The sequence below is a fragment of the Dipteris shenzhenensis genome, chromosome 30 (assembly GCF_047967505.1).
Source record: "Dipteris shenzhenensis isolate YYH24624 ecotype China chromosome 30, Dip_SZ_1.0, whole genome shotgun sequence".
Lineage (NCBI taxonomy): Eukaryota > Viridiplantae > Streptophyta > Polypodiopsida > Gleicheniales > Dipteridaceae > Dipteris > Dipteris shenzhenensis.
This window is the reverse complement of record NC_141625.1, coordinates 44,209,495-44,233,792: the sequence shown is the minus strand read 5'-3', so window position 1 is coordinate 44,233,792 and position 24,298 is coordinate 44,209,495. Positions and strand designations below refer to the sequence as shown.

The 24,298-nt window shown below is 43.7% G+C and overlaps 1 protein-coding gene across 2 annotated transcripts in view; it reads right to left on the bottom strand.

Moving 5' to 3' along the window:
* SULA (NAD(P)-binding Rossmann-fold superfamily protein) overlaps positions 1-24,298 on the bottom strand; it is a 68,470-nt gene that overhangs the window by 29,780 nt on the left and 14,392 nt on the right. Inside the window, exons 2-9 of one of the 2 annotated variants that reach the window (XM_087401544.1) lie at positions 7,853-7,924; positions 7,647-7,722; positions 7,378-7,437; positions 2,590-2,708; positions 2,365-2,412; positions 2,126-2,204; positions 1,894-1,955; positions 1,686-1,788 (exon numbers count right to left, since the gene is read on the bottom strand). In XM_087401544.1, coding sequence (XP_087257670.1) covers positions 1,686-1,788; positions 1,894-1,955; positions 2,126-2,204; positions 2,365-2,412; positions 2,590-2,708; positions 7,378-7,437; positions 7,647-7,722; positions 7,853-7,924 — 619 coding nt within the window. The remainder of the gene's footprint in view (positions 1-1,685; positions 1,789-1,893; positions 1,956-2,125; positions 2,205-2,364; positions 2,413-2,589; positions 2,709-7,377; positions 7,438-7,646; positions 7,723-7,852; positions 7,925-24,298) is intronic. The other variant, XM_087401545.1, reaches the window with a different exon arrangement.

Below are 24,298 nucleotides of genomic sequence, written 5' to 3'. Positions count from 1 at the left end.
GGCATCCTAGGTACCTGATGGAAACACCCCTCTAGATCCAAGTGAATCCGGTGTCAATCCCCCAATTTGGAGTGTCCTCATCACTAATCCAAAAGCATTGGACTTGTTCCGATTAATATGAGCCCCTGCTACAGTGCAAAAAAAATCCAAGGCTATTCCGAACAAGGTGAGTGTTTGCGGTGTGGCATCCAAAATAACAGCCATATCATCTGTCAACTCACTATCCAATACCTCATGCTCCTACCTCAACAGAAGATTCGGCCCTATAATATCAGCTTGAACTCTAAGGTAATAGCTCATAGCTTCGGCCACAAATAAAAAGATAGAGGGGGCTAAAGGACATCCTTGACGGACCGATCTAGTAATCTGAAACCTCTCTCCACTGACTGCACCAATGAGAACCTGGCTATGGGCTGATCTATAGAGAGTTGACACCCCTCTGATCCATGCATCTGTGAATCCAAAGCGAACAAGGATACCCTCTAGAAAAACCCAGTCTACTCTGTCAAAAGCTTTCTCAAAGTCAGGAGTAGAATGGCAACCCTAAGGCCATTATGAATGAAGCCTCTCAAAATGAGAAGATATTATCGAAGATGCTCCTGCCATGCACAAATCCCGTCTGCATATCATGTATAAGATCCAGAAGAAAGGGCTGCAAACGTAGGCTGATTGCTTTTGCTAGGATCAAGGTGCCCAACAAAGTGATTGGTCTCCACTGAGACACTAAATTACTCGAATCCCCTTTTTGGGATAAGATGAATGAGGCCCTCAGTAAGTAAGTTTGGCATCTCACTTGAGTCCCAAACGCCTTGCAGGGCTGCGGTAATGTGATCCCCAATCTGATCCCAAAATGAAATAAAGAAAGAGGATGTAAGGCCATCAGAACCAGGGCACTTGCCCTTGTGAAGGACAGATAGAGCAGTCATGAACTCTATGTTGGTGAATGGTGCATCAAGTGAGACTATCATATCTCCAGTCACCAACATAGGTAAGTGCTACACAAATAACAACTCGAACATCATCTCTGGCATGTGTGTCAGGATCTGTTGTAAGAAGGGAGGCATAGAAATCTGTGGCTACCTTCAAGACGGTATTTGGATGTGTGTAAAACTCCGTTCGAGTCAACAAGCTATGAAACGCTCTCCTTACTATGTCTGGGGCAAAAAGTAGAAAAGAACTGCTCGTTGGTCCTACCTTCCGTCTGAGTCCAAAATGACTCCCTCGCATGAAAGCACACTTCGCTCTCTAATCTAACAAAGACTGCTGCAGAGCCCTTGCTGCAACAAGGTGCTCCTGAACCCAAACATCTGTAGGCCTCTTCTGCTCTTCCCTCTAAAGAACAGCCAACTGCTGGGGATACCTATCTCTGGCCTGAGGATCTCACCTCCCCTAACCTGAGCAACTAAGTGATAAAAGTCGCTAATATCTGAGCGGGTTGCTGCTATATCTGATGGGGAGAGCTGTCCATCGTGCATTATTTGCATTCAAAAGAAGTCACTATTTCCCCCAATTCCATTCATGGACTAACGTAGGCCTATCAAATTGTATTCTTAAAGCAAGCAAGACTGAAAGAACCAAGTAAAACATCCACATCAAACAGTCTATTGAATCATAATATGTATGCTGTAGTCAAAATTACACAGCAGCACTGAAGAAGATGAAAGAGAAGGTCCAGTTAAACTTGCCGAGAGCACCACCATCTTTGTCAAGAACTATCCCAATACGAATGAGCACCAATCTTACACTATCATCCACTGATTGTGCAGTCGATTCCCATTCTTTGCACACCTGATCGTAAACCATTACAGTAAAGCAATTATGAAGAATCAGAAGCTGGCAAATAATTTACAGCAAACTAGGATTGGCAATAATCCTTGGAATCGAGAGCATAACCTTGGACAGATAATCTTTCCCAGAAGGACTGGATTCATCAAAAGTTTGATTATCGCTTGTACCTACTCTCAAACAGGCCCCAAATCTGTGTCAAACATTTAAGCCCCAAGGCATTTTGAATGGCCATGGGAATAAATACATCTTTACCAACAAAGCTGGACCAATGACTTATAAAGCATTATCATAGAGATTGTGCTGGAACTCTTAGCAAGTAATTTCAATGTGTACTTACCATAAAATCCTACAGCCGTTGCACTAACTAGAACAGAAGGCTTCATCTCCTTAGGGAGAGAATTGATGGCTTCCACCACCTAACAACCGGAAAGCTAACTCAGGAGCTCGAATGTAACTCAGTATCAAAAAAAGTATGTGTGCTTGCAAATATCGCCATGATATTCATTGAATGTCAAAGAGTATTGAATCAAGAGTATCACTGACATGCATTATGAAATGATGTTCACGATTTCTCACCTTTGTTGTAGTTTGTACTCTGCTTCTCAAAATGTCAGCTTTTACCTGCTGAAAGAAAGACTAACCATCATACAGGTAATATTTAGTTAAGAATGCAAAATACTATGGATTAGAACTTCAAACTTTCATGCATGGAAACAATTTCGTGGTAAAATATTTAGATGGTAGTGATTTGAAAGCCACTCTAATATAAAAAAAGGAAGGCGATTTCAAGGAGGTACAAACATCAGCAGACCAGCGAGTGCTAATAGGAGTCCCTGCCAGATTAATCACTGCTGTGGAGCCCTGAATAAAAGTGCCCCAATCTGACTCCTCTGCTATCTCCACACCTGGATAAGCTTTTGCTGCAACAAAAAATCATCCTCTCTGAAAAAACCATACTTCCATCCTTAGAGAATACAGCATCTAGCCTCCCTCTCTTCGATCTCCTCTTTCGACTTTCCCCTTAAGTGTTTTATAACCACTGCTGTTTCTGTTCTGACAAAGGGATCACACATGTCAACTCGGTACATGACCCCCTGCTGTCCTGCACTTCTTATCCTTCAACTACACCCTACATTTGAGACAAATGTTCTCTAATCACCCACGTATGAAAGGAAATCACACCAGGTTAAAAATACACAATTCTGTTATCAAACCTTCCAGATATGCAGTGTAAATTGTACACTTTGAAGATTACGGAATACTTGGAAACACAATGTATTGAAAATTGGGGTAGTTGAAATTTACTACTGCACAGATGCAGTGCAAATGTTGACCTTCTAACTCTGCAGTGTGAAGTATACACTTTGAAGATTAGAAGATACTTGGAAACGCAATCCATGATAAAAGGTTGAAAATTGTGGTACTTGGAATGTATTACCTTACAGATGCAGTACAAATGTTACATTCAAATATAGCCGCTACAAAAGTATGGACTACTTCTAACTAGCATATGCCTTGACATTTTTTGTACCCTAGTTGTGACGAAATGTGAGATGATATGCACCCTGTTGCTGAAGATTACCAAAAATGCAAGATGGGGCGATGAAAGTATGCAAAAGAATGACAGGTATACCTTGATTAAATTTAAAAAGCCAAAAATACCCTGAAACTCGGTATGCATATGCTACATAACGAAACGAAGAGCTCTACAACCATGTCATGCTAGAGCATGGAAGACTGAAATTCGAAAGATCGGGAGTGGATAGCAATTAAATGAATGCACATGGAGAAGAGCCCTCACATCAGATAGTTTATGTCAGTGACTCTTACTTTTGCAAGCTTGGAAAAAAAAATTTGAAGAGAGTTGTGATGAATACATACTGAAACAAGAGCTTATGTCTTTATAGTCATCCATTGTAGTAGTAGTTTTGAAATTCGACCAAGATGCATTTTGCAGAGGTTCTAGTTATATAACTGTATCAGCAAACAAGTTGTGTACTAAACGTCATCAACTAGAGCCAAGAGCAGTTGTGATATGCAGTAAAGAGATTACCTGGCTCTATGAGATGCACATCAGTATGAAATGCACAGCAATCTGAACTTTTACAAGGATAGAAGATAAATAAGTGGCAAGTAACAAGATGTAAGCTAGCTATGAGAGGCCTGGAGCTCAATATAAGCCTGGAGAGATGCCTCTACACATAAGCCATAGGCTGCCATATAGAAAAGTTCAAGGATTAAACTGGACTTAAGACAAAGATCCAAATGTCAATAAATCCAACAAGGGAGCTGCATGTAATGAAGAGGAAAAAGAGGCCAAGTTAGAGGCCCTTTAAGTGGAATATGTGGAGGGACTATATAAGTCTCCATCCACCCCCTACTATGTACTTTTTGATGTGACATCTAATCCTATCTACTCTCCCTTCCTCCTTCCTGCCTATGATCACTCACTCTCTCTCTCTCTTCTCTACTCCCTCTCAATCTATCCCTCTCTTTCCTACCTCATTCTCTCTCTCCTACCTTTCCTCTCCCTCTTCCCCTCTCTCTCTCTCCCTTCTGCTCCTCTATCCCCCTTTCTCCAAATCTGTCCCTACCCCTTCTCTACATTGATATCAAAGCTCCGACTCTGGCACCTTTGCTTCCACTTCCATGTTCACGAAATTCCCAACAGCTACTACGCCAATGCTAACATCAGATTGCAAGCATTAGACGCTACGCCAGTAGCCTCAACCCAGTGCTAGCGACCAATGCGTGACATCTACCAAGCGACCATGAGTCAATGTTCTGCTTGGGGGAGGAAGGATTGCCATCGCCAAATTGAAGTCATCTCCAAAGCCTCCAGCAGCCGACATACAAATTGAAGGGAAGGAACGCTTCTGTGACGCTACAAGACACCACGAGCTTCCTCAACGTTCGACCCTGCAAGAAATCACCCCAGCGAGCGATGCATACATGCACCTCTCGATTTTGATCAACGCCTTGCCAGCCGTTTGCTCACGACACCTGACGCCGCCTTCTCCATCCTACACGCACACACGCCTCCTCTACCCACGCCTGACCCGCCTTCTCCATCCACCGCCTTCTGTCCGTCGTAATTACTGCAACTATTGATAAACCCGGCCACATTGCCATGCCGAACATCACCAGCTCGCATCCCTGCTCCCCGCCCACACCACACCATCGGCCCGTCGCCGTCACCCTCGCCGCGTCGTGCCGCGCCGTCACCTTACGCCTACCCACCACCACAACTTCAAAAAAAAAAAAAAAAACTTAGCTTCCTAAGGTTTAGTCGACGAGGGTAAGTTGGGTTAGGCTAGGTTAGTTGGTTGGTTAGGTTAGGTTAGTTAGGTCTAGCTAGTTAATGGGTTGAGTTACTTTGTTTAGGTTTAGTTAGTTTGATTTGGTTTAGGTTCAGTTAGTTGGTTACGTTAGATTAGTGCTAACTAGGGTTGAATGGTCTAGTTAGGTTACCTTAGGTCAATGTCCTAAGTGTCTTAGCAGTGTTTAGGTTAGGAGTCCATGGCTATGCAGGATACGGCTCTTGTCCAGATTGGTCAGCAGATCACATCTGCCATTGCTATGCAGGATAAGGGTAAGCAGTCCGCACCCTAGCAAGGGGACCATTCAGACAGTCAGGATGTTTTGTCTGCTCCACGCAGGGGTTTTATGGCAGATGCCCATCGTGCCTATGAGCATCAGTCTTCTGGACCATTGCATGTACCCCAGCTTGGGGATTATCTGAACATAGATGATGCATTTTCTCTGCCACAGAGCACCTTCTTGCAAGATGTCAGGCCATCTTTTGGCTCTCAGCTTTCTGCATCTATGCAGGCTGAGTCGTCTCTTTTGGGCTGACCCGTTGGTGTGCATCCGGCTAGTGCTCCTTTCAGCGCACCAGCAAGTATGCCTGGAGTTGGCTTGGGTTTATATGGCAGCCCACACCCCCAGGAGAGAGGTCAGTCCTCTTCTCAGCCCTTTGGTAGAATTAAGCTGTATAATGGGCTGTTGCGGTGCAAGGACAGAATATTTGGTGCCAGATTCAAAGTACCAACTGCTGGTCTTACAAGAAATGCACTCATCTCCTATGGCAGGACATGCGGGTATTACTAAGACATATGAAAAGGTCAAACAGAGCTTTATCTGGGATGGCTTGTAGCGGGTGTAGTTAAATTTGTCAATGAATGTTTGCCCTAGAAGGCAAATAGACTCACATTGCTATGGATTTCATCACAGGGTTGCCTTCCACAGAGCAGGGATGGGATAGCATTTTTGTGGTGGTTGACAGAATGACAAAGCAGGCCCATTTCATACCCACTAAGACCCATCATTCAGCATCACAAGTTGCTTGGCAGTTCATCGAGCATGTTTTTAAGCATCATGGTTTCCCTCGGGAGATTGTCAGCGACAGAGATGCAAAATTTATTTGCGGATGAACACAGGAGGTATCTGTCTTTTGAAGTAGGGGATTATGTGCACTTACGCCTCCATAAGAACCATTGTGCCTCGCTGAAAGGTAACACCAACACGAAGCTTGCTCACAGGTATTATGGTCCCTACACGATCATCCGCAAAGTTGGCGAGGTGGCGTATGAGTTGGAGCTACCCAAGACCTCCAGGATCCATAATGTTTTCCATGTGTCCTTGCTGAAGCCACATGTCGGACAGCATGTCCAAGTCCTTCCTGAGCTACCACCTATGGATGAGGAGGGCCACATACTCTATGTTCCGGAGCGCATCATGGGTTTCAGGGATTATCAAATGGCAGGGACTCCCTGAGGATGAGAACTCATGGCAGCCAGAGAGCATTGTCCAGGACAACCCCTATCTCCTACCGGGCTGACTATTATTTGCTGTTTGCTGCACTATTTAACAGCCCGCATATGAAATTTTGAGGGCAAAATTCTATGGGAAGGGATGGCTGTAATGAAGGGGAAAAAGAGGCCAAGTTAGAGGCCCTTTAGGTGGAATATGTGGAGGGACTATATAAGTCTCCATCCACCCCCTACTATGTACTTTTTTATGTGACATCTTATCCTATCTACTCTCCCTTCCTCCTTCCTGCCTACGCTCACTCACTCTCTCTCTCTCTCTTCCCTACTCACTCTCAATCAATCCCTCTCTTTCCTACCTCGTTCTCTCTCTCCTACCCTTTCCTCTCCCTCTTCCCCTCTCTCTCTCTCCCTTCTGCTCCTCTATCGCCCTTTCTCCAAATCTGTCCCTACCCCTTCTCTACACTGCAGCATTCTACAGTTTAGGCTGTTCAAGAAAATACAGCATTGGTACCATATATAAAGTGCATCATGTAGGCATACATTTTTTTATTTTACTCCAGCCTACTGATTAGTTTTGCATGTTTGATATCATCTTGCCCACACCCATTGTGCTCTTACATAATAGGTTCAGTTCCTCTGAAATAACAGGCTGACATTATCTTTTTTCCTCAAAAAGTGACTCATGTGGGAGGTGGTCAGCCAGAGAACATAATCCCTTGTATAGATTTACAAGCAAAGCATGCCACCATGAAATTTGAAAGCATAGAATTCATAATGCACAGCAGCACACAGGAAAGTTCTTCTTTTACCTGCTTACCAGGAAAGAGAGAGTGGGCTTTCGATGCCGACCGTGTCAAAACTCGCACTTTGTGACCATCTGCTAATGCAAAAGATGGCAGCAGGAAGCTAAAAAACACATGATTGAGCAGAAAATCTCACCCATAAATTAGCACGCTTAATTTGGCATTAATTACAAATTTGTCATCATTAACTTCCTCTTCTTAGACTATGATGCAGATAAAATCTTTAAAACATCCATCTTGATAGACTTAATTGTGGAATAAGAACCGATCCAATGCTCCAAACCTGATATCAGCCTCATGACTAATTTCCGTCCAATGAAACCGGTGGCTCCAGTTATGGAAACGATAATGCTGTCTGACTGCAAAAGGTGAAGTACATGATACAGCCATGGGTAAGGACAAAATCGAACAACGACATCTACGTGACCAGCTTATTAGCAGAAATCAAAACAAAAACTGGAGATTCCAGAATGCAGGATATGTAGACACCTCTTTGTTTTCAGTTTGACTGGCTTTGAAAACAAAATGGAGTCCCTTGAAACTTTTACCCATCCTTCCATTCTACAAAAAAGACCACGCTGAGCAAATTAAAATATTTAGCAACAAAACTTTAGCCCACCTCCACATGTCAACAGATTAAACAACCATGCTAGAGCTATGGCTGGAGCACTAGAAAATGGCATCGGCTGGAGCAGATCCAAAATATGCAGCATGTTTCATATAATATTTGAGCAATGCATGGGCATGTTCGTATATTGCATAAAAATAAGCTGCTTAGTCCTGACAACACAAAAACTGAGATATTTGAAAAGAAAAGTGCATTTCTCATCAAACTTCATATAACATGTTATTTATCTACTGTCCTTACAAGTTGATATTCCATAGACTTATTCAGCCCCCTATGAGAACCCAGGACTTCATCTACTCCTTTGTAAACATGCAGGTTTTCTGCTCCAAACCTGAGCAAGCAAGCTTTTTTATGCTTTACACTATAGCCCAACTACGTCAATTTGCCACACCTCCAGTCATAATCTTACAACAGAAATCTCCTGTAATGACTCTAACCAGCATCTCTACAGACCATGGAAAAAAAAAAAAGACCAAATCCCATCTGCTACTCAACCACAAAGTCAACAACCTCAAACCCCAGAAAGAAAATACAGTAAACTAAAAGAGCATGTCTGTCATAGGGATCTCACCAAATAGCAGATCATCCATAGGGATCCGCTGCAATAAACTTAAACCACAAAAACCCAAGCAGATGGTAGACAAGAAAAGAACCACATTTAATAACTACATCACTGCAACCCAACTTAAAAGTACTGTCAGCCCATCTTTGATCGAGGCAATCTGATGAATCCAATAAGCATGTGGATTTGTGCATCAAAAGTTCCCTGATGACATACAATAATAGCACACAAGGAGAACGATCTTAGCCAAAAGCATGTCAGCAATTGTAAGAGACCCAAGGCCAAGGCCATTGTGAGAACCCGATTTCCAAATCACATCTGTTGGGAGAACTTCCATACTTACAGATTGGGCATCATCCCAGGAATTGCAAGAGACCCAAGGCCAAACACATTGTGCATGCACTGCCATCCACTGCAATGGCATACCTCAAGCAGACTGGTATCAGCTCCAAAGTATCTCTGCCAGAAGCTCAATCGCCACAGACTTCTGTGCATGCCCTTGTGCCAGGATGAGGAAGGACTCCATAGTGAGTGGTACAAGTGTTCCTTGCATGTATGCCATCTGCAGTAGCAGATTGCAAAGCCCTGCAAAGTAGACTATGTTGGAGGCACGGATGCAATCCACCTAGCGCTGCAACACTGTGGTTAGCCGTGAGTGTTAATAACTAGATCCCTTATTTGTAGAAATGCTCCCAAAGGTTTTGTGAGTCGTGGCAAGATGTGATTTTGTCTGATATACCCATCTATATCCCTCAATAGGACGTCTTGTCTAGACTGGCACAAATCTGGAAAAGTAAAGTCAATGGTTGCTACTAGGTTGGTCTTAGATCCCTATACGGGGATGCCTCACTAGCTAGATCACTTTGGTTATCGGGATGTGCCTTTTGGGAGAATGTTGCCTTGCTTGGAAGACACCCAAGGGTGGTTTTCTAGGTTGTAAAGGAAGAGCCTAAAATCCTTTAGAGATATCTGGGATCCGGGGAAATTACTGAAAACAGCAAAAAACTGGGAGGTTATGGGGCATTACACAAGCTGGAAATGATCTTGGACTTAAGTATGAGAGTTGAACGACCCATAGACCTTAAATAGGGGTGAGGGATCACCCAAATCTTTCCAAAAACTGAGTGATTTGTAACAAAATGAAAGGGCCCCTTTAGAAATATACCCTTGTAAGACTAGAATAAGTCCAATCGTTGTTCTAAAGACCAAAAATCTACATAGAAAGTAAAAGAGAAAACGAAAGAGAAGGAAAAAGAGGTAACAAATTTTTTTTGAAAAACAAAAGGAAGACATACTTAGCAAGCAAAGCAACACTTATGCCATCATCAGTGCCCAAGCATAAGTAGCTATACTGGGTTTCTAAAGACCCGCGGAGTCTCCTGGGCAAACCCAGTGCTTACTAAAATAAGTCAAATAAACAAAAAAGAAAGAAAACAAGAAATAAAGAAGAAAGGAAGAAGGTGACTAAGCAAAAATAAACAAGCAAGTCAAGAGACAAAATCTTCCAAAAAACTGGAATTAACTCTCTGAAGTCCTGTTGCTAATGATGATGAGGATGTTAATGATGATGCTAAAGACCCGCAGAGTCTCTTGGGCAAACCCAATGCTTACTAAAATATGTCAAATAAACAAAAGAGAAAGAAAACAAGAAATAAAGAAGAAAGGAAGAAGGTGACTAAGCAAAAATAAACAAGCAAGTCAAGAAACAAAATCTTCCAAAAAACTAGAATTAACTCTCTGAAGTCCTGCTGCTGACAATGATGAGGATGTTGATGATGATGCTGAGATTGATTTATAGTCGTCCATTCACATGACTATGTTGTACTTAGGACTTAGTATTTTTGCATTTTGCATTTTGCATTGGTGTGGATGCTCGTTTAGTAGCTCCACTACCACAGCTCATTTGTACCAGGATTTTCACAGTCTCATAGACCCATCGGTCTTCCGAAGACTTTAATTATCTCTCTCTCTCTCTCTCTCTCTCTCTCTCTCATTTAAAACATAAAAAGCTAAATGGACCCTTTACACTTGTGTATCGCTTCCTACAAAGAGGCAAAATTACAATCCTAACTTAGAAAGCACAAGCATACTCAATCAAACTCTCTTTTAAAACTAAAAGAAAAACGGGCTATTCAGCTCCCCGCTTTTTGTTTTCAAATTATGTTCAATCATTCTAAACATACCTAAGGCCAATACACCATAGACAAAAGACTGCATATCTAAGATTGTGCGTACTTTTTTCATTATTTTCCTTGGATTATACCTCTTGTGTAATAGTAAAGTGATCAATGTACTTTTTCCATTATTTTCCTTGGATCATACCTCTTGTGTAATAGTAAAGTGATCAAATTACTACGTTGAGATAAAAGACTCCTTAGTTGTACAAAGGCGATAAAATCTATGGAATTGGAAAGAAATGCCTCCATATTTTGCCAAATCAGAAATGTTTGAGTCAATGTGAGGCATTTTTATAATGTGTAAGCCACTATATTCAGGTTGTTCACGTTTATCGTATATATCAACCTCTACTCCTATCGTAGATTGCGAAAGTCGAAGATCTAAGAAAACACAAGAATCCCCTCTTAAAGTTCACAAGAGTCACAAGGATAGATTCCTTCTCCAAATGCACAAGCGTCTTTGTACGTAAAGTCTTGAAAGTCGAGAACATCTGGTACAAATAAATCATCTATAAAACACCTAACTTGGCTAAGCTTATGTAAAATGATAGGGCAAGTATTGATAGAAATAAGACATTGCATAAACTCAAATTTATAAGTGAAAAGATAAAAGTTTGCTAAAAAGACGACACAATTAGTGCCCATGGGGATTCCTATAATTTGTTGAAACAAAGAATCATCTATTGTGATGTAAAGATTATCTAAAAGAAAATCTATCCAAGAGTAAACATCTTCAACACTTACTACCTTTGTGTAACTTTTCTTTTTAGAACCGATGTCATGAGCTTATTATTTAGCCACAAAAAGTCAAAGCATAAAGCTGTTTTCTCAACTTTTAGTAATTTGCATCTATCTTTGTCAAATCTCAACTTGAAAACATCAGCCACTAGCTTTTTGATTCCAAACTTCAGGTCTTCCAGCTCGATCTTTGTGTAAAGCGTTTTGAAGGAGGTCATCATATTCTCCTTCCTCATCATATTCCCTCATGCCCAGCAAAGAGAGAGAGAGAGAGAGAGAGAGAGAGAGAGAGAGATGAGGATTTCGCAATAAACCTTGCCAAAAATTGTTACATGCTGTTGTCAACATAGAAGAGTGGTAAGAGGGTCCGAAAGAGATATGATTTTTCTAGGGCCTTCCACCCTAGGCTACTAACATCACCCTCTAGGGTCTTCCCTAACCCTATGGCTAGCTACTGACAACCCGTGGTTTGCTAGCGATGTAACATTGCATTTGAAAACAGATTTTCTTTCTAAATAACTAGCTTGACCTTCAATTATTTGGCTCTCTCTCATTTTGGTGTTGGATTCCTCAATGATAGCTTGCTAAGTTAGAATTCAGCATGCCACTCACACAATGTATCGTGCTAATATCAAATGCCATGGCTTCCTCTTGGCTACTCTAGCTAGGTGGGTGATTGTCACGAGAACGTGAAATTATGGGACTTTTGATTTGCGACTCCCGTAATTTGCGCGGGACTACCTTGAGTCTCTCCGACGCGAGGGTCCGGCCATGTGTGCGGGACTTAGGGAATTTAAGTTCCCTAGTGGGCCCTTGGGAATTGTGAATGTGCACCCTGTTACTAGGCAATTAATTCCTAGGGCCAAAGTGTGCAATAGAGGGCCAAAAGAGTGGTGCAATTAAAAATTGCTATTTTTAGCACAGAGGACTTCTTTTGGATCAAGAAGGCCAGAAACAGCCCCAAAGAGGATTCTTGGCAAAGAAAGGCTTCTCTTTGCTTGCTTTTGCCATTCTTGGACTTGTTGTTGGCTGGTTATTGCGTTTGAAATTGATCCTTCATGGGGAAGGTGGATTTATGCAGTGGTTTGCAGCTAGGGAGGCTCCAGGTTGATTTCGACCTGTTTTGGGATAGCGATTTGGTTTGATTGCACCAGAATCTAGCTGTGTGGGAGTTGTCTTGCAGTTGTACAGCCGTGTCTGGCTGGTTGGGCACTTGGTTGTGCAATTGCAGGTGTGGCATAGAAAATGGATGCTTTTGGGGTCTCTGTTGCATGCTTTGGTTGTCTGAGGACACAGGGTTGTCTAGTAATTCGATGCCATTTCACCATTTGGATTTGAGCAAGGAATTATAGGGTGGGTTGGATGGGGAGTCTGCGGGCATTGGTTTGCATGTGGCTTCCCAGAGACCTTTGTAATCAGCCGCTTGGCTTCAAATGAATGTTAAATAAATACTGCAAGGGGCATCAACGTTTGGGGCCATCGGTGTCCTTGTATCTAACCAGGAGCGCTTTAGCTCCCTTGTGATTTAATCTGTGGTGCATAATTATTTGTCAATTTACTGTGTATGCTGTAATTCAGTGGATCCTACCATCCTTTACGTTGTTAAGGCTGGTTTCAGTGGTTCCATTGCAAGTTTTTGCCTATTAACTCCTACCGGATTGTTCCTTTCGCTGAGCAAGTTGAGAAATATTATTGCCGGATACCTAAGGAGTTGAGAGACTACTGCACGAAGACTAATGTCTCCAATGTGATCAATGAACAGCCCCAGGGTGAGGAAACTGAGTTATGCAAAGCTTGGGGTAAGGTTCGGGATCAAACAGCCTTATTTTCTTTGATCCAGGTGCAAAGGCCAACTTTATTTCTGCTGAGATGGTAGCGAGATTGGGCATTCGAGCCGGTATGGCTAGCCCGGAGTTCACCACTCCTATCACACCTATCATAGGGAAGTTGCGCTTGCATATTCAGTCTTTCGTGGACAGCAAAGACTTTTATATTATGCCCCTTGCACGTTGTGACGTTTTGTTGGGTATGCCATGGATGCATCGCTGGGATGCGGTGATAGAAGCCAAGAAGAGAAAAATTACAGTTTCACATAAGGGGAAGACCCATGTAATTGAAAAGGGGAGTCTGTCCCAGTTGTAACGGCTTCTGCCATTAATTCTGTAATGAAAAGCCATATTTCTGCATACATGGTTTTTGCTAGAGAGATACCCCCTATAAATGAAGAGCATATTGTTTCCCATTCGGAAAAGCAAAGGACTGTTTTTCTAACTGAATTTTCAGATTGCTTTTCTAATGAGTTGCCTAGTGAGCTTCCATCAGAAAGGCCAGAGGACCATGGGATTGACATCATACCTGGTAGTAGTCCAACCAATAAACCACCTTACGAGAGAGAGAGAGAGAGAGTTGTAGGGATTAGAATTTTAATAAAGCTCTTGATTGATTTCACCTTTTGCATGTGTAAGGAATCTAAGAGTCATGACATCTAACTACTAAAATATTTATTGATATATGAGGTCTAGCAAGCTTGCATGGAGTATTCTAAGTTAGTGTCCCAAATAGCCACATTGATTTTGCACATAGAACTGTAAACGATTCCAAATATTGTTATGTGTCCTAGAACCTAAATGATTTGGTATTATCCTGAACATGAAAATTAATGTGAATGTAAGTAATACTTATATAGATTTTTGTATCTTTCTCTTACAATCTTCATTGCAAGCATGGCTCTAGAAAAACGAGGAAGAAACCCAACAAAGTCTCATGATTACGTTGTTGCCTAATAAGAAGTGGAAATGCAACTTTTGTCATAAGGAGTACTCAGGCTCCGGCACAAGAACGCAAAAGCACTTCTAGGGTGATAGCAACAAACAAATTGGAAAATGCAAGGGACCAGGAGTTGAGAGAGTTATAGCCACTCTAGGCGGACAAATGTCTAAAAGTACAGACAACCAAGTAGATGATATAGTCACATGTCACCAATCCCAGCCTCGTGAATCTATGCCTGATGATATACTCACACGTCAAGCTAGTCAATCTGTAGATGTGTCACCTCAAAGTAGTGGTGTAGCCTCGCTTTGACATAGACGGCAAGCTGCTCTATGAAGTATATGGAGAGTGGACAAAGCAGCAATGTGTCTCGTTCGCAATCGTGTGCACGTCCACAACAAAGATATTTGGAAGAGTCATTTAAACAGCAACATATAGAGAAAGTGCAACAAGATGTTTTTGAGGCTATTTGTCGCACCCGTTACCCACTAAGCATGGTTCGAAATCCGCATTGGAAAAGAGCCATGGCATTTGTAGCAAGGGCAGGTCCAAGCTTTACGTTGCCAAGTTAAAATGCTATCCGCAACAACTACTTGGATGCATACTATGAGAGGATGAAACTAGAGATGGAGCAAGTAGTATATGATGGTATTGAGAGAACAGGATGTACCATTGTTAGTGATGGATGGAAAGAAAAATGCCACCAAGAGGCCTCTAATCAATATCATGGCTGTGACATTTAAGGGAGAGGCTTTTTGTCAATCCATTGACACGAGTGGTAATGTCAAGACAGATGAATACATTGCTGAACAATAAAAGGCTGTAATTCTGGATGTTGGGGAGCATAATGTTATTCGGATTATCACTGACAATGCAAGAAACTGTAGGAAAGCTGAAATTTTTATAAATAAAAAATATCCAACCATTTGGGCATCGCCGTGCTCTTGTCATTGCCTTGACCTTGTGCTTGAGGATTGGTATAAATCAGCGGCAGAAATTGCAGCCCCTATGCATGCACTTTCCAAAAAGGAAAGACCTTTCCAATGGACACAAGTCTCCATGACTCTTTTGAGGAGCTGAAGCGCAAGCTTACAACTGATCCAGTGCTGATTTTGCCTGACTTGAGGAAATCTTTTCATGTGCATGCGAATGCTGGTAAAAATGGTATTCGAGCTGTCCTCATACAAGATGGCATCCTGTAGCTTATGAGAGTCGCATTTTACAGCCAGCTGAGTAACGTTTCACGTTTCTACGTTTCGAAACGTTTTTGGACAGAGGCAAGATTACTATGAGGGATTACTATGCGGAAGATGAGCAATTTGCTGATATATGACCAGCTTAATAATGGACAGAGGCAAGAGCATTATGTGCTTAAGGATGGGTTTATGATGATGCATGGCAGGCTGTGTGTAACTAAGCAGCTAAGGCAGAAAGTTATGAGTGAATGTCATGATCCACCATATGCAGGACATCGTGGTATTGATGCCACAGTCAAGGCAGTAAAGCATTTCTTTTATTGGCTGCATCGGATGTTGAGGAGTATGTCCGCACATGCATAACCTGTCAAAAGGTGAAGTATGATCGCAAGAAGACTCCTGGATTGTTACGTCCTTTGCCCATACCTGATGGATGCTGATAAGTATGTGGAGAGCTTGGACATAACTTATAAGAGCGTGAAACAAGCATTGCAGAAGTCACAAGAGAAGCAGAAAAAGACAGCAGACAAGCACAAGCGTGACGTTGTCATCAAGCAAGGTGATTATGTCTTGCTACGTCTTCAGAAAGCAAGGCTAAAAAGTACACGAGGTCTTACTCGGCTAGTCCCTAAGCTGAGTATGAGGTACTATGGGTCTTTCAAGGTAACTGAGCCGATTAATGATGTAGCATTTCGCTTGACCATTGGAGGATTCACAATGCTTTTCATGTGAGTCTCCTTGAGCCTTTTTAAGGTGATGTGCCTACGGATCTGCCTTGGGAGATGCAGCCAGAGGTGGAAGACATGGATGAGATCCTTGTACCCAAGCAGATTCTAGCACATAGGGAAAGGAAGGTAAGACATAAAGTTGCACGACGCTACTTGGTGAAATTTTATAATTATTCATCGTTGCATGCGAAGTGGTTGAATGAGGATGAGTTAGCAATACTCCTTAGGTGTTACAACTTTACCTTGAAGCTTTCCAATTGGAGCCCACTTTGCGTGGCAATTAGAGGACACTTGGTGTTGCATTTTGTTTCACCCGAGGTACTGGTTGCTGACAGCATCTTCGCCGTGAGAGCCTCTAGTAGTCACTTGGTTATGATGCATCTTATGTGCAATGTATTTTGTATTTATTACCCTGGCTCTACAGATACATATTCATTGTTGGTTGACCTCTTGGCAGCATTGGTATACTGTCCTTTCATGTTTGGTTGGTCTGTTGGGTCGATCCCATTTCAGACTTGGCTCATCTGTTCGCGCCATTGTTGGTTGTCTTTTAGATTTGGTTATTTGGTTATTTTTCTATTTTAGCTTTGGTTATTTCACTTGCTTTTGATTTTTCCATTGCTATTATTTCTTTTTGTTTGGTTTGCAGGCAATCGAGGACATTTGCCTTCTTTCAAGAGGGGGGTCACCTTATGCATGTAGTTCTAGTAAAGTAAGCGCACTTTAGGTCTATGGCTAATAGGTGAGCAACACGCCTGATCCTTTCATTGTGTACCTATGAGTGGACTCTAAGGTAGGTATCTGCTGGGAGTGGTTGACATGCGTAGGGATTTAATATTGGTATCAAAGCCTTCATTGCAAAATTTATGGAATTGTCAACTTGATTAAGATGATAAGAATGTATATCATTTTATGATCAATTGCAATACATATGACACTTTCAGATTTTATATATTGTATTTATATCTTTTCTTGTTACAAAAATCAACAATATAAAATCATTGTGAACCTTGAATTAGGATGACAGAATTGTGGACGAAAAACGTTACATAATGTAATTCAATTGTAGGGCAAATTTTTTTGGGTAGTTTGTAATCACGTTGCATGCACTTGAAGCGAAGGTTGCCCTTCGTTGTGCTTGCATATGATTAATTTGCTCCACGTTTTATCACTTATTCAAAGAAGATGAATTGACAAGATCTGAGGAGCAATTTGCAATGGGTTTGCTACAACCCTTCGATTAGTGGCCATGGGTAATCCAAACCACTATTCTTTTGATCAGCTAGTTACTTTACTTTTGTAGGAAAAGCAAAGTAGAGCTAATAGACAAGCCATTATTCCTAATCATGCATTTGCTTCAAAGCAGACAAGAAGAGGCAAGGCTTCCAAGCCTATGGGCAAGCCAAAATCTGCGCATAGCAGCTGCAATTCCTCCCATGCATCTAAAAATACAGCATATAAGTCAAAGAAGAAAAGATGCAACTATTGTCGCAAGCCTAGACATGACATTTCAGAATGCAAGAAGTGCATTGCTTCGGAGAAAAAGAAAGCAGGATTGACAGTTGATGCCTCTCATGCTATTGAATCCCATGAGCCGGAAGATGCTTCACATGCACATGCTCTTCAGGATGATTGGGCATGGGCTGTCCATTGCTCATTTGATCCCTCCAAAGCTGAAGCATTCTTTATTGCTAATGATGCTCAGTCCTGGTACTTTGATAGTGGTGCTTCCAAGCATGTCACATCTTGCAAACAGTTGTTTCATTCTTTAGCTGATGCACCTCGAGGGGGGACTGTCATATGTGCTAATAATGCTTCATATGCTGTAAAAGAAATTGGAGATGTACAGCTCACATCCATTTCAAGCCATCCTGTTACTCTGACAAATGTTCTTTTTGTGCCTGGAATTGAAGTCAACTTGATTTCAATTTCAGCAATTGCCACTTCAGGTTTCAGAGTTATTTTTTATGGCTACAAATGCCTAGTTTATGATCTTCGTGATGACAATGCCATAGTTCTCACTGGCACTTTGCAAAAAGGGCTTTATCACCTTGATCATCACTCAGCTGCACTTTCTATTGAAGCATTTGCTATTTCAGATTCACAGCTTGCTGAAACTCATCTTGGGCATGAGAGAATGGGTCATCTCAATTATAGAGCTCTTGCAAAGCTACATTCACAACAGATGGCAAATGATGTACCTCAAACTCACACCGTTTCCAAACGTGTGTGAGGGTTGTCTTTTGGGTAAGATGCATCGGTTTCCTTTTCAAAAGAATTATCCAAAACTCTCACAAAGGAAATTGCAGCTAGTACACAGTGATGTCTGTGGCCCCATGAGGATAAATGCCATTGCGGGATACAAATATTTTATGACTCTCATTGATAATTTCACAAGATATTGCTGGGTATATCCTTTAAAAGCCAAATCTGAAGTTTTCTTATGCTTTCAAATGTGGCTGAATATGGTTGAGAATGAATCAGAATGCAAGCTTGTCACCCTCAACACAGATAGGGGGGGAGAGTATATGTCTAAGCAGTTTGATGCATTTCTGTCTTCACGGGGCATTATTCACTCATGTACTACTCCTTACACTCCTCAGCAGAATCCTGTTTCTGAAAGGAAAAGTAGGTCCACAATGGAGATGGCCACACACATGCTTAAGGCCAAGTCTTTGCCCAATAAATTTTGGCTTGATGCAGTAATGTGTGCAAACTATGTGCTGAATAGATCACCTACACGGGCATTGAAGACTGTTACACCTTATGAAGCATGGAAAGGCAGGAAGCCTTCACTTTCACACATGAGAGTTTTTGGGTCTCTTGCATATGTTCATGTACCATCTCAGCTGAGACATAAGCTTGCTGACAAGGCAATCAAATGCATATTTATTGGTTACAGCCAGGAGAGCAGAGGGTATCGGTTATACCAACCAAATACTGGGAAGATTATTGTCAGTAGAGATGTAATCTTTGCTGAACATTCAGCTTCTCCTCTTGTGGACTGCAAAGCTAAGCCAGATGTTGACATGTTTGATGCCTTTGAATCTTGGTTACCTCTGCCATCCTCAGAAGAGGACTTTGACCAGCAACATGAGCCTCCTGTAGGCCCTTCACCAAGCAATAATCAGCCACTACCTCATGCTGATTTGCAGGTTTCTCTTCCGGCACAAAATGATCCCACTATTCATGATGCAATCATTGAAGAAAGAGCTGTCAATAGACAGCAAAGGCAAGTTCCCAGATGGCTTCTTGATACATTGAGGGACAGCAAACAAGATCAGCCTTTTGCTGCCCGGACAAGATCAGGGAATAGACAGCATGGTCACTTTCTTGAGTTTGCACTCCTTGCCACAGCTTGCAATGAAGAGCCTCTATGCCATAAAGATGCTTTTGACAGCAAAGAGTGGATGGATGCAATGAGAGCTGAGTTACATTCCATTGCTAAAAATGACACATGGGAATTAGTAGATCTCCCTCCCAGCAAGCATTGTTGAGACTAGGCATCTCCAGGGGTGGCTGGCCGACCAGCTCCCACGCAGCAAGGGGGGCCAGAGGGGGTAGGCTGGCCGACCAGCCAGGCTTTGGCCGACCAGCTGGTCGGCCCAGTTGGCTGACCGACCAGGCTGGTCGGTCTAGGCCATCTGGCCGACTCCCCCCTGGCCTTCCCTATAAAAGGGACTCCCTCCCTTCACATCCCTCACTTCTCCCTGCAGCTCCTCAAGGCCCATGTACACAGCCTACTCCTGACCATCCCCTCAGAGCCTCCTCTCAGCTGCTCAGTTGGCTGCCCACACTCCCGCAGCAGATCTTCCCTCTTCAGGGCTCCTGCCTCCTCGCTCCAAGCCTCTACAGTTCCCTTTGTTCCAAGGTTCCTGCCTCTTCACCCAGGCTCCTTCAGCCTCCTCTTTTCTAGGCTCTTGCCTCCTCGGTTCAAGCTCCTCTAGCCTCTTCGCTCCCAGGCCCCTGCCTCTTCGCTTCAGGCTTCTCCTGCCTCCGTGCTCTCAGGCTGCAGCCTTCTTGTGCCCCCCTTCTGCTGTTTCAGCTTAGCCTCTTCTGCAGCCTCCTTGTGCTCCCTTTCCTCTGCTTCAGTTCAGCCTCTCCTGCAGCTCCTGTTTTCTTATCTTATTCAAGATATTTTGTATTTCAATTACTGCCCTGGTTTAGGGGCTGAGTTACAGCAGATCAGTTGTGGCACATTTTGTTATCTCTAGTGTTCTCTGTGTGGTTCTATAATTTCAGTTTGTTTGCATCTTCCGCTGCCATTTTTAATATGGTATCAGAGCACCAGAATACTCTCTGATCTTGGAACTCCTATATTGATGAAGTTGAAGAAGCTTGTCCTCGTCAGCAACTCTCTTTCCCACTGACTACAGAGCTCTCTTCTTCCCCCCTATATATATTTTTTTTGCTGCCTATCGGCAGCCCTGTTCTAGACCTTGATCTTTTCACCAGCCCCGTTCTCTTCAGCCCCTGGTTGCTGTCCACTCCCTGGTTTCAGTTATGGCTGATGAAACAAAGGATTCTACTCCGGATCTTCGCGTTCCCCCTATGTCCAGTTTCTTTCAAGAGTCTGACAAGCCCTTACGTATTCCCACTCTTCCTACATTTCCAGATGCTCGGCAGTTAGATGGGACCAACTATTCTCTTTGGAAAATTCAGATGGCGTCTGTATTGGAATCTTATGATCTTGCTGAGTTTGTTGATCCTGGGATCCCTCGTCCATCACCTGAGGAGGAGCCACATGCTTCTCTTATCTGGGATAAATTGAATGCTTGTGTACGCTCGTTCATCTTTCTCAATTGTCAACCAGGGGTTCTCAATCATATCAAGCACCTTACTTCTGCACGTGCTATTTGGGAATTTCTTGATGGCATGTATCTTCGCGTCACTCCCATGAAACGTATTTCCTTGGAAGTTCAGCTTCGTCGCCTCGATCCGGCTACTTCCCCTTCCATAAGGGACCACATCAACAAAATGCAGAGCATGCATCAGGACATCCTCCATGCAGGCAAGGCTATCTCCTCCGAAGATATGGCTATTACTCTCTTATCTCATGTTATTACTGACAGTCGATATGCAGCATTCTATTCTTCTCTTATTACCTCTGGCCGCCTCAGCACCATCACTTGGGAGGAACTTGTCCCCATGATGATGGATCAGGAGGAACAGTTCATTAAAACCTCTGATGGTTCTTCTGAGGCTCTTGTGGCCCACCGTCCCAAATCTCGATCCAAGAATGCCCCGTCCTCTGCCAATAACTCATCTCCTTCATATCCCTCCAGTGACCGTCCTGCTCCCAAAGGTAATTGCAATCACTGTGGCACTCCTGGCCATTATTGGCGCAATTGTCCCTACCGCAAACACAAACGAGCTGACGCACCCCTGGCCGCTGCGGCTGATGCCTCCCTTACCCCCACTCCTGCATTTGTTCACCTTGAGCTCTTGAATTCGGTACCCCTTCCTGCAGTAGAGTCATTGGCTCTCCATAGCTCCGATGCTCGTGAATGGATTGTTGATAGTGGGGCCTCTCGGCATATGACCCCCTCCTCCTCGCTGCTCCAGGATCTCACCCCTCATTCTGGTCGTGTCTGCATCGGCGATAAGCACTCTATTCCTGTTCATTCAGAGGGCTCTCTTGATATTATTCCTGATGGCAAAGGGGGTAAACACTCTTCTCGTGTTCTTTATGTTCCGTCTCTCGGCTTTCATCTCCTTTCGGTTCATCAAATTTGTCAAAACAATATGAAAGTTGAGTTTGAAGCGGCCTCTGTTACCATCCGCGATCGTGCTACCGGACAGCCGGTTTGGACCGGCCATTCTACTAATGGTATCTACAAGCTTGTCGCCCTTCCCTCCCTTACAGGAACCTCTCTTGGCGACCTTTGGCATTATCGGTTTGGTCATCTACACATTGATGCTCTCCATCGTGCTTTCCGTGATCAGCTTGTCCTCGGCCTCCCTAACGTCGGCACTCGCCAAGGTCTCTGTCCCTCTTGTATATTGGGCAAACAACATCGCGAGCCGTTCGCCCATCATGCCTCTCGCCGTGCCACCGTTCCGCTTGGTCTTGTTCACCTCGACCTATGTGGCCCTATGCAGATTATGTCACTAAGGGGAGCCTCGTACTACATGCTCCTTGTTGATGACTTCAGTCGCTATTCTTGGATCTATTTTCTTTCCCACAAGGATCTCGCTTTCAATCGTTTCCAGACCTGGCTAGCCATGGTGGAAAAAGAATCCAATCACTCCCTCAAAATTCTTCGTGCTGATAAAGGTGGTGAGTCAACCTCTCTCGAGTTTGATCGGTTCTTGAGTAGTCATGGTGTCAAACGGGAATTTGCCAACACAGGTACCCCTTCTGATAATGGCGTGGTTGAACGTAAACATCGTACCGGCGTTGAAATGGCTCGGACCATGCTAACTCACAGTCAACTCCCTCAGTCTCTCTGGGCCGAGGCCATGATGACCGCCATCCATACTCTTAACCGCTCTCCGACATCAGCAGTCCCAGGCATGACCCCTTATCAGGCTTACTATGGATCTAAGCCCGATGTTTCCCATTTTCGGGTATTTGGCTGTGATGCTTATGTTCATATTCCTAAATCTGATCGTGGAAAGCTTGATCCTAAGTCCCACAAGCTCTTGTTCGTAGGCTACAACTCCGTCTCCACTGGATATCGCCTCTATGATCCTCGCCGCCGCATTATCTCCGTGAGCAGGGATGTCCTTTTCGACGAGCAAGTTCTTCCACCATCCTCCGACTCTCCTCCTGTTCTTGGAGATCCGTCCGATGCCCCGGAGCCCTCTCTCCCTCCACCTGCCTCGTCCCCCGTTACATCACCTCCTATTCTCTCTCCTCCGCCTCCTTCTCCGGCTCCACCCTCATCTGCTCCTCCTTTGGAACCCCGCTCGGTACGTGTTCCGCGATGGCTCATTGATACTCTCCGCTCCTCCGGTCTTGAGGATCCCTACTCCGAACCACACCCTGATGATGGGCCTCGTCGCTCTCATCGCCATCCCCCACCGTCCTCTTCTGATCCCCTCCATGTCAATTACGCCCTTATGTCTCGCATCCTCGCCACTCGTGAGCCCACTACCGTTCCTCAGGCTCTGGCTCAGCCTCATTGGAAACAGGCTATGGAAGCCGAAATTCATGCTCTTCTTCGGAACCACACCTGGGACCTTGTTCCTCGTCCCTCACACCGTTCCGTAATTGGTGTCCGGTGGATATTCAAAACAAAATACGCCTCTGATGGTTCTGTCGACAAGTATAAAGCTCGGCTGGTGGCTAAAGGCTATGCCCAACGACCCGGCATCGACTATGGGGAGACCTTTGCACCTACCGCCCGGATGAGCACCATCCGAACGATCCTTGCTCTTGCAGCCCACCATCAGTGGCCCATCTTTCAAATGGACGTCAAATCTGCATTTTTGAATGGTGATCTTCATGAAGAGGTATATGTGGATCAGCCACCCGACTTCAATAATTCTCGTTCTCCTTTCATGGTCTGTCGCCTTCACAAGGCCCTCTACGGTCTCAAGCAACCTCCTAGGGCCTGGAATCAGCGTATCGATACCTTCTTCTGCCGCCAAGGACTTCATCGCTCTCTGGCTGATCCCAATCTTTATCTTTTTCATGAAGGACAGCTTCATACCTTCATCATTCTTTATGTGGATGATCTAATCCTTACTGGGAGTCATACCAATCATATCCTTGCCATTAAAGTTGCTCTTCAAACTGAATTTGAGATGACGGATATGGGCCTTCTCCATTTTTTCTTGGGTCTTGAGATTTGGCAGACTAAGAGGGGGTATTTTGTCTCTCAGCAACGCTATGTTCACGAGCTCCTCGAAACTTTCCACATGGCTGACTGTCGGCCCATCACTTCTTCCATGGATCCCAACTCTAAACTCTCTGCTTCTGGGTCCACTGCTTATCCTGATGCCTCCCTCTACCGCCAGCTTGTTGGATCTCTTCTCTGGCTACTTAACACTCGACTGGATCTCGGCTTCTCTGTCGGCACCCTCAGTACCTTCATGCAAACCCCTTCGCTTTCTCATTGGTAGGCAGCTCGACGTCTCCTCCGCTATCTTCAGGGGACCTCTACTTTCGGGCTCCTATATACTGCCGGTG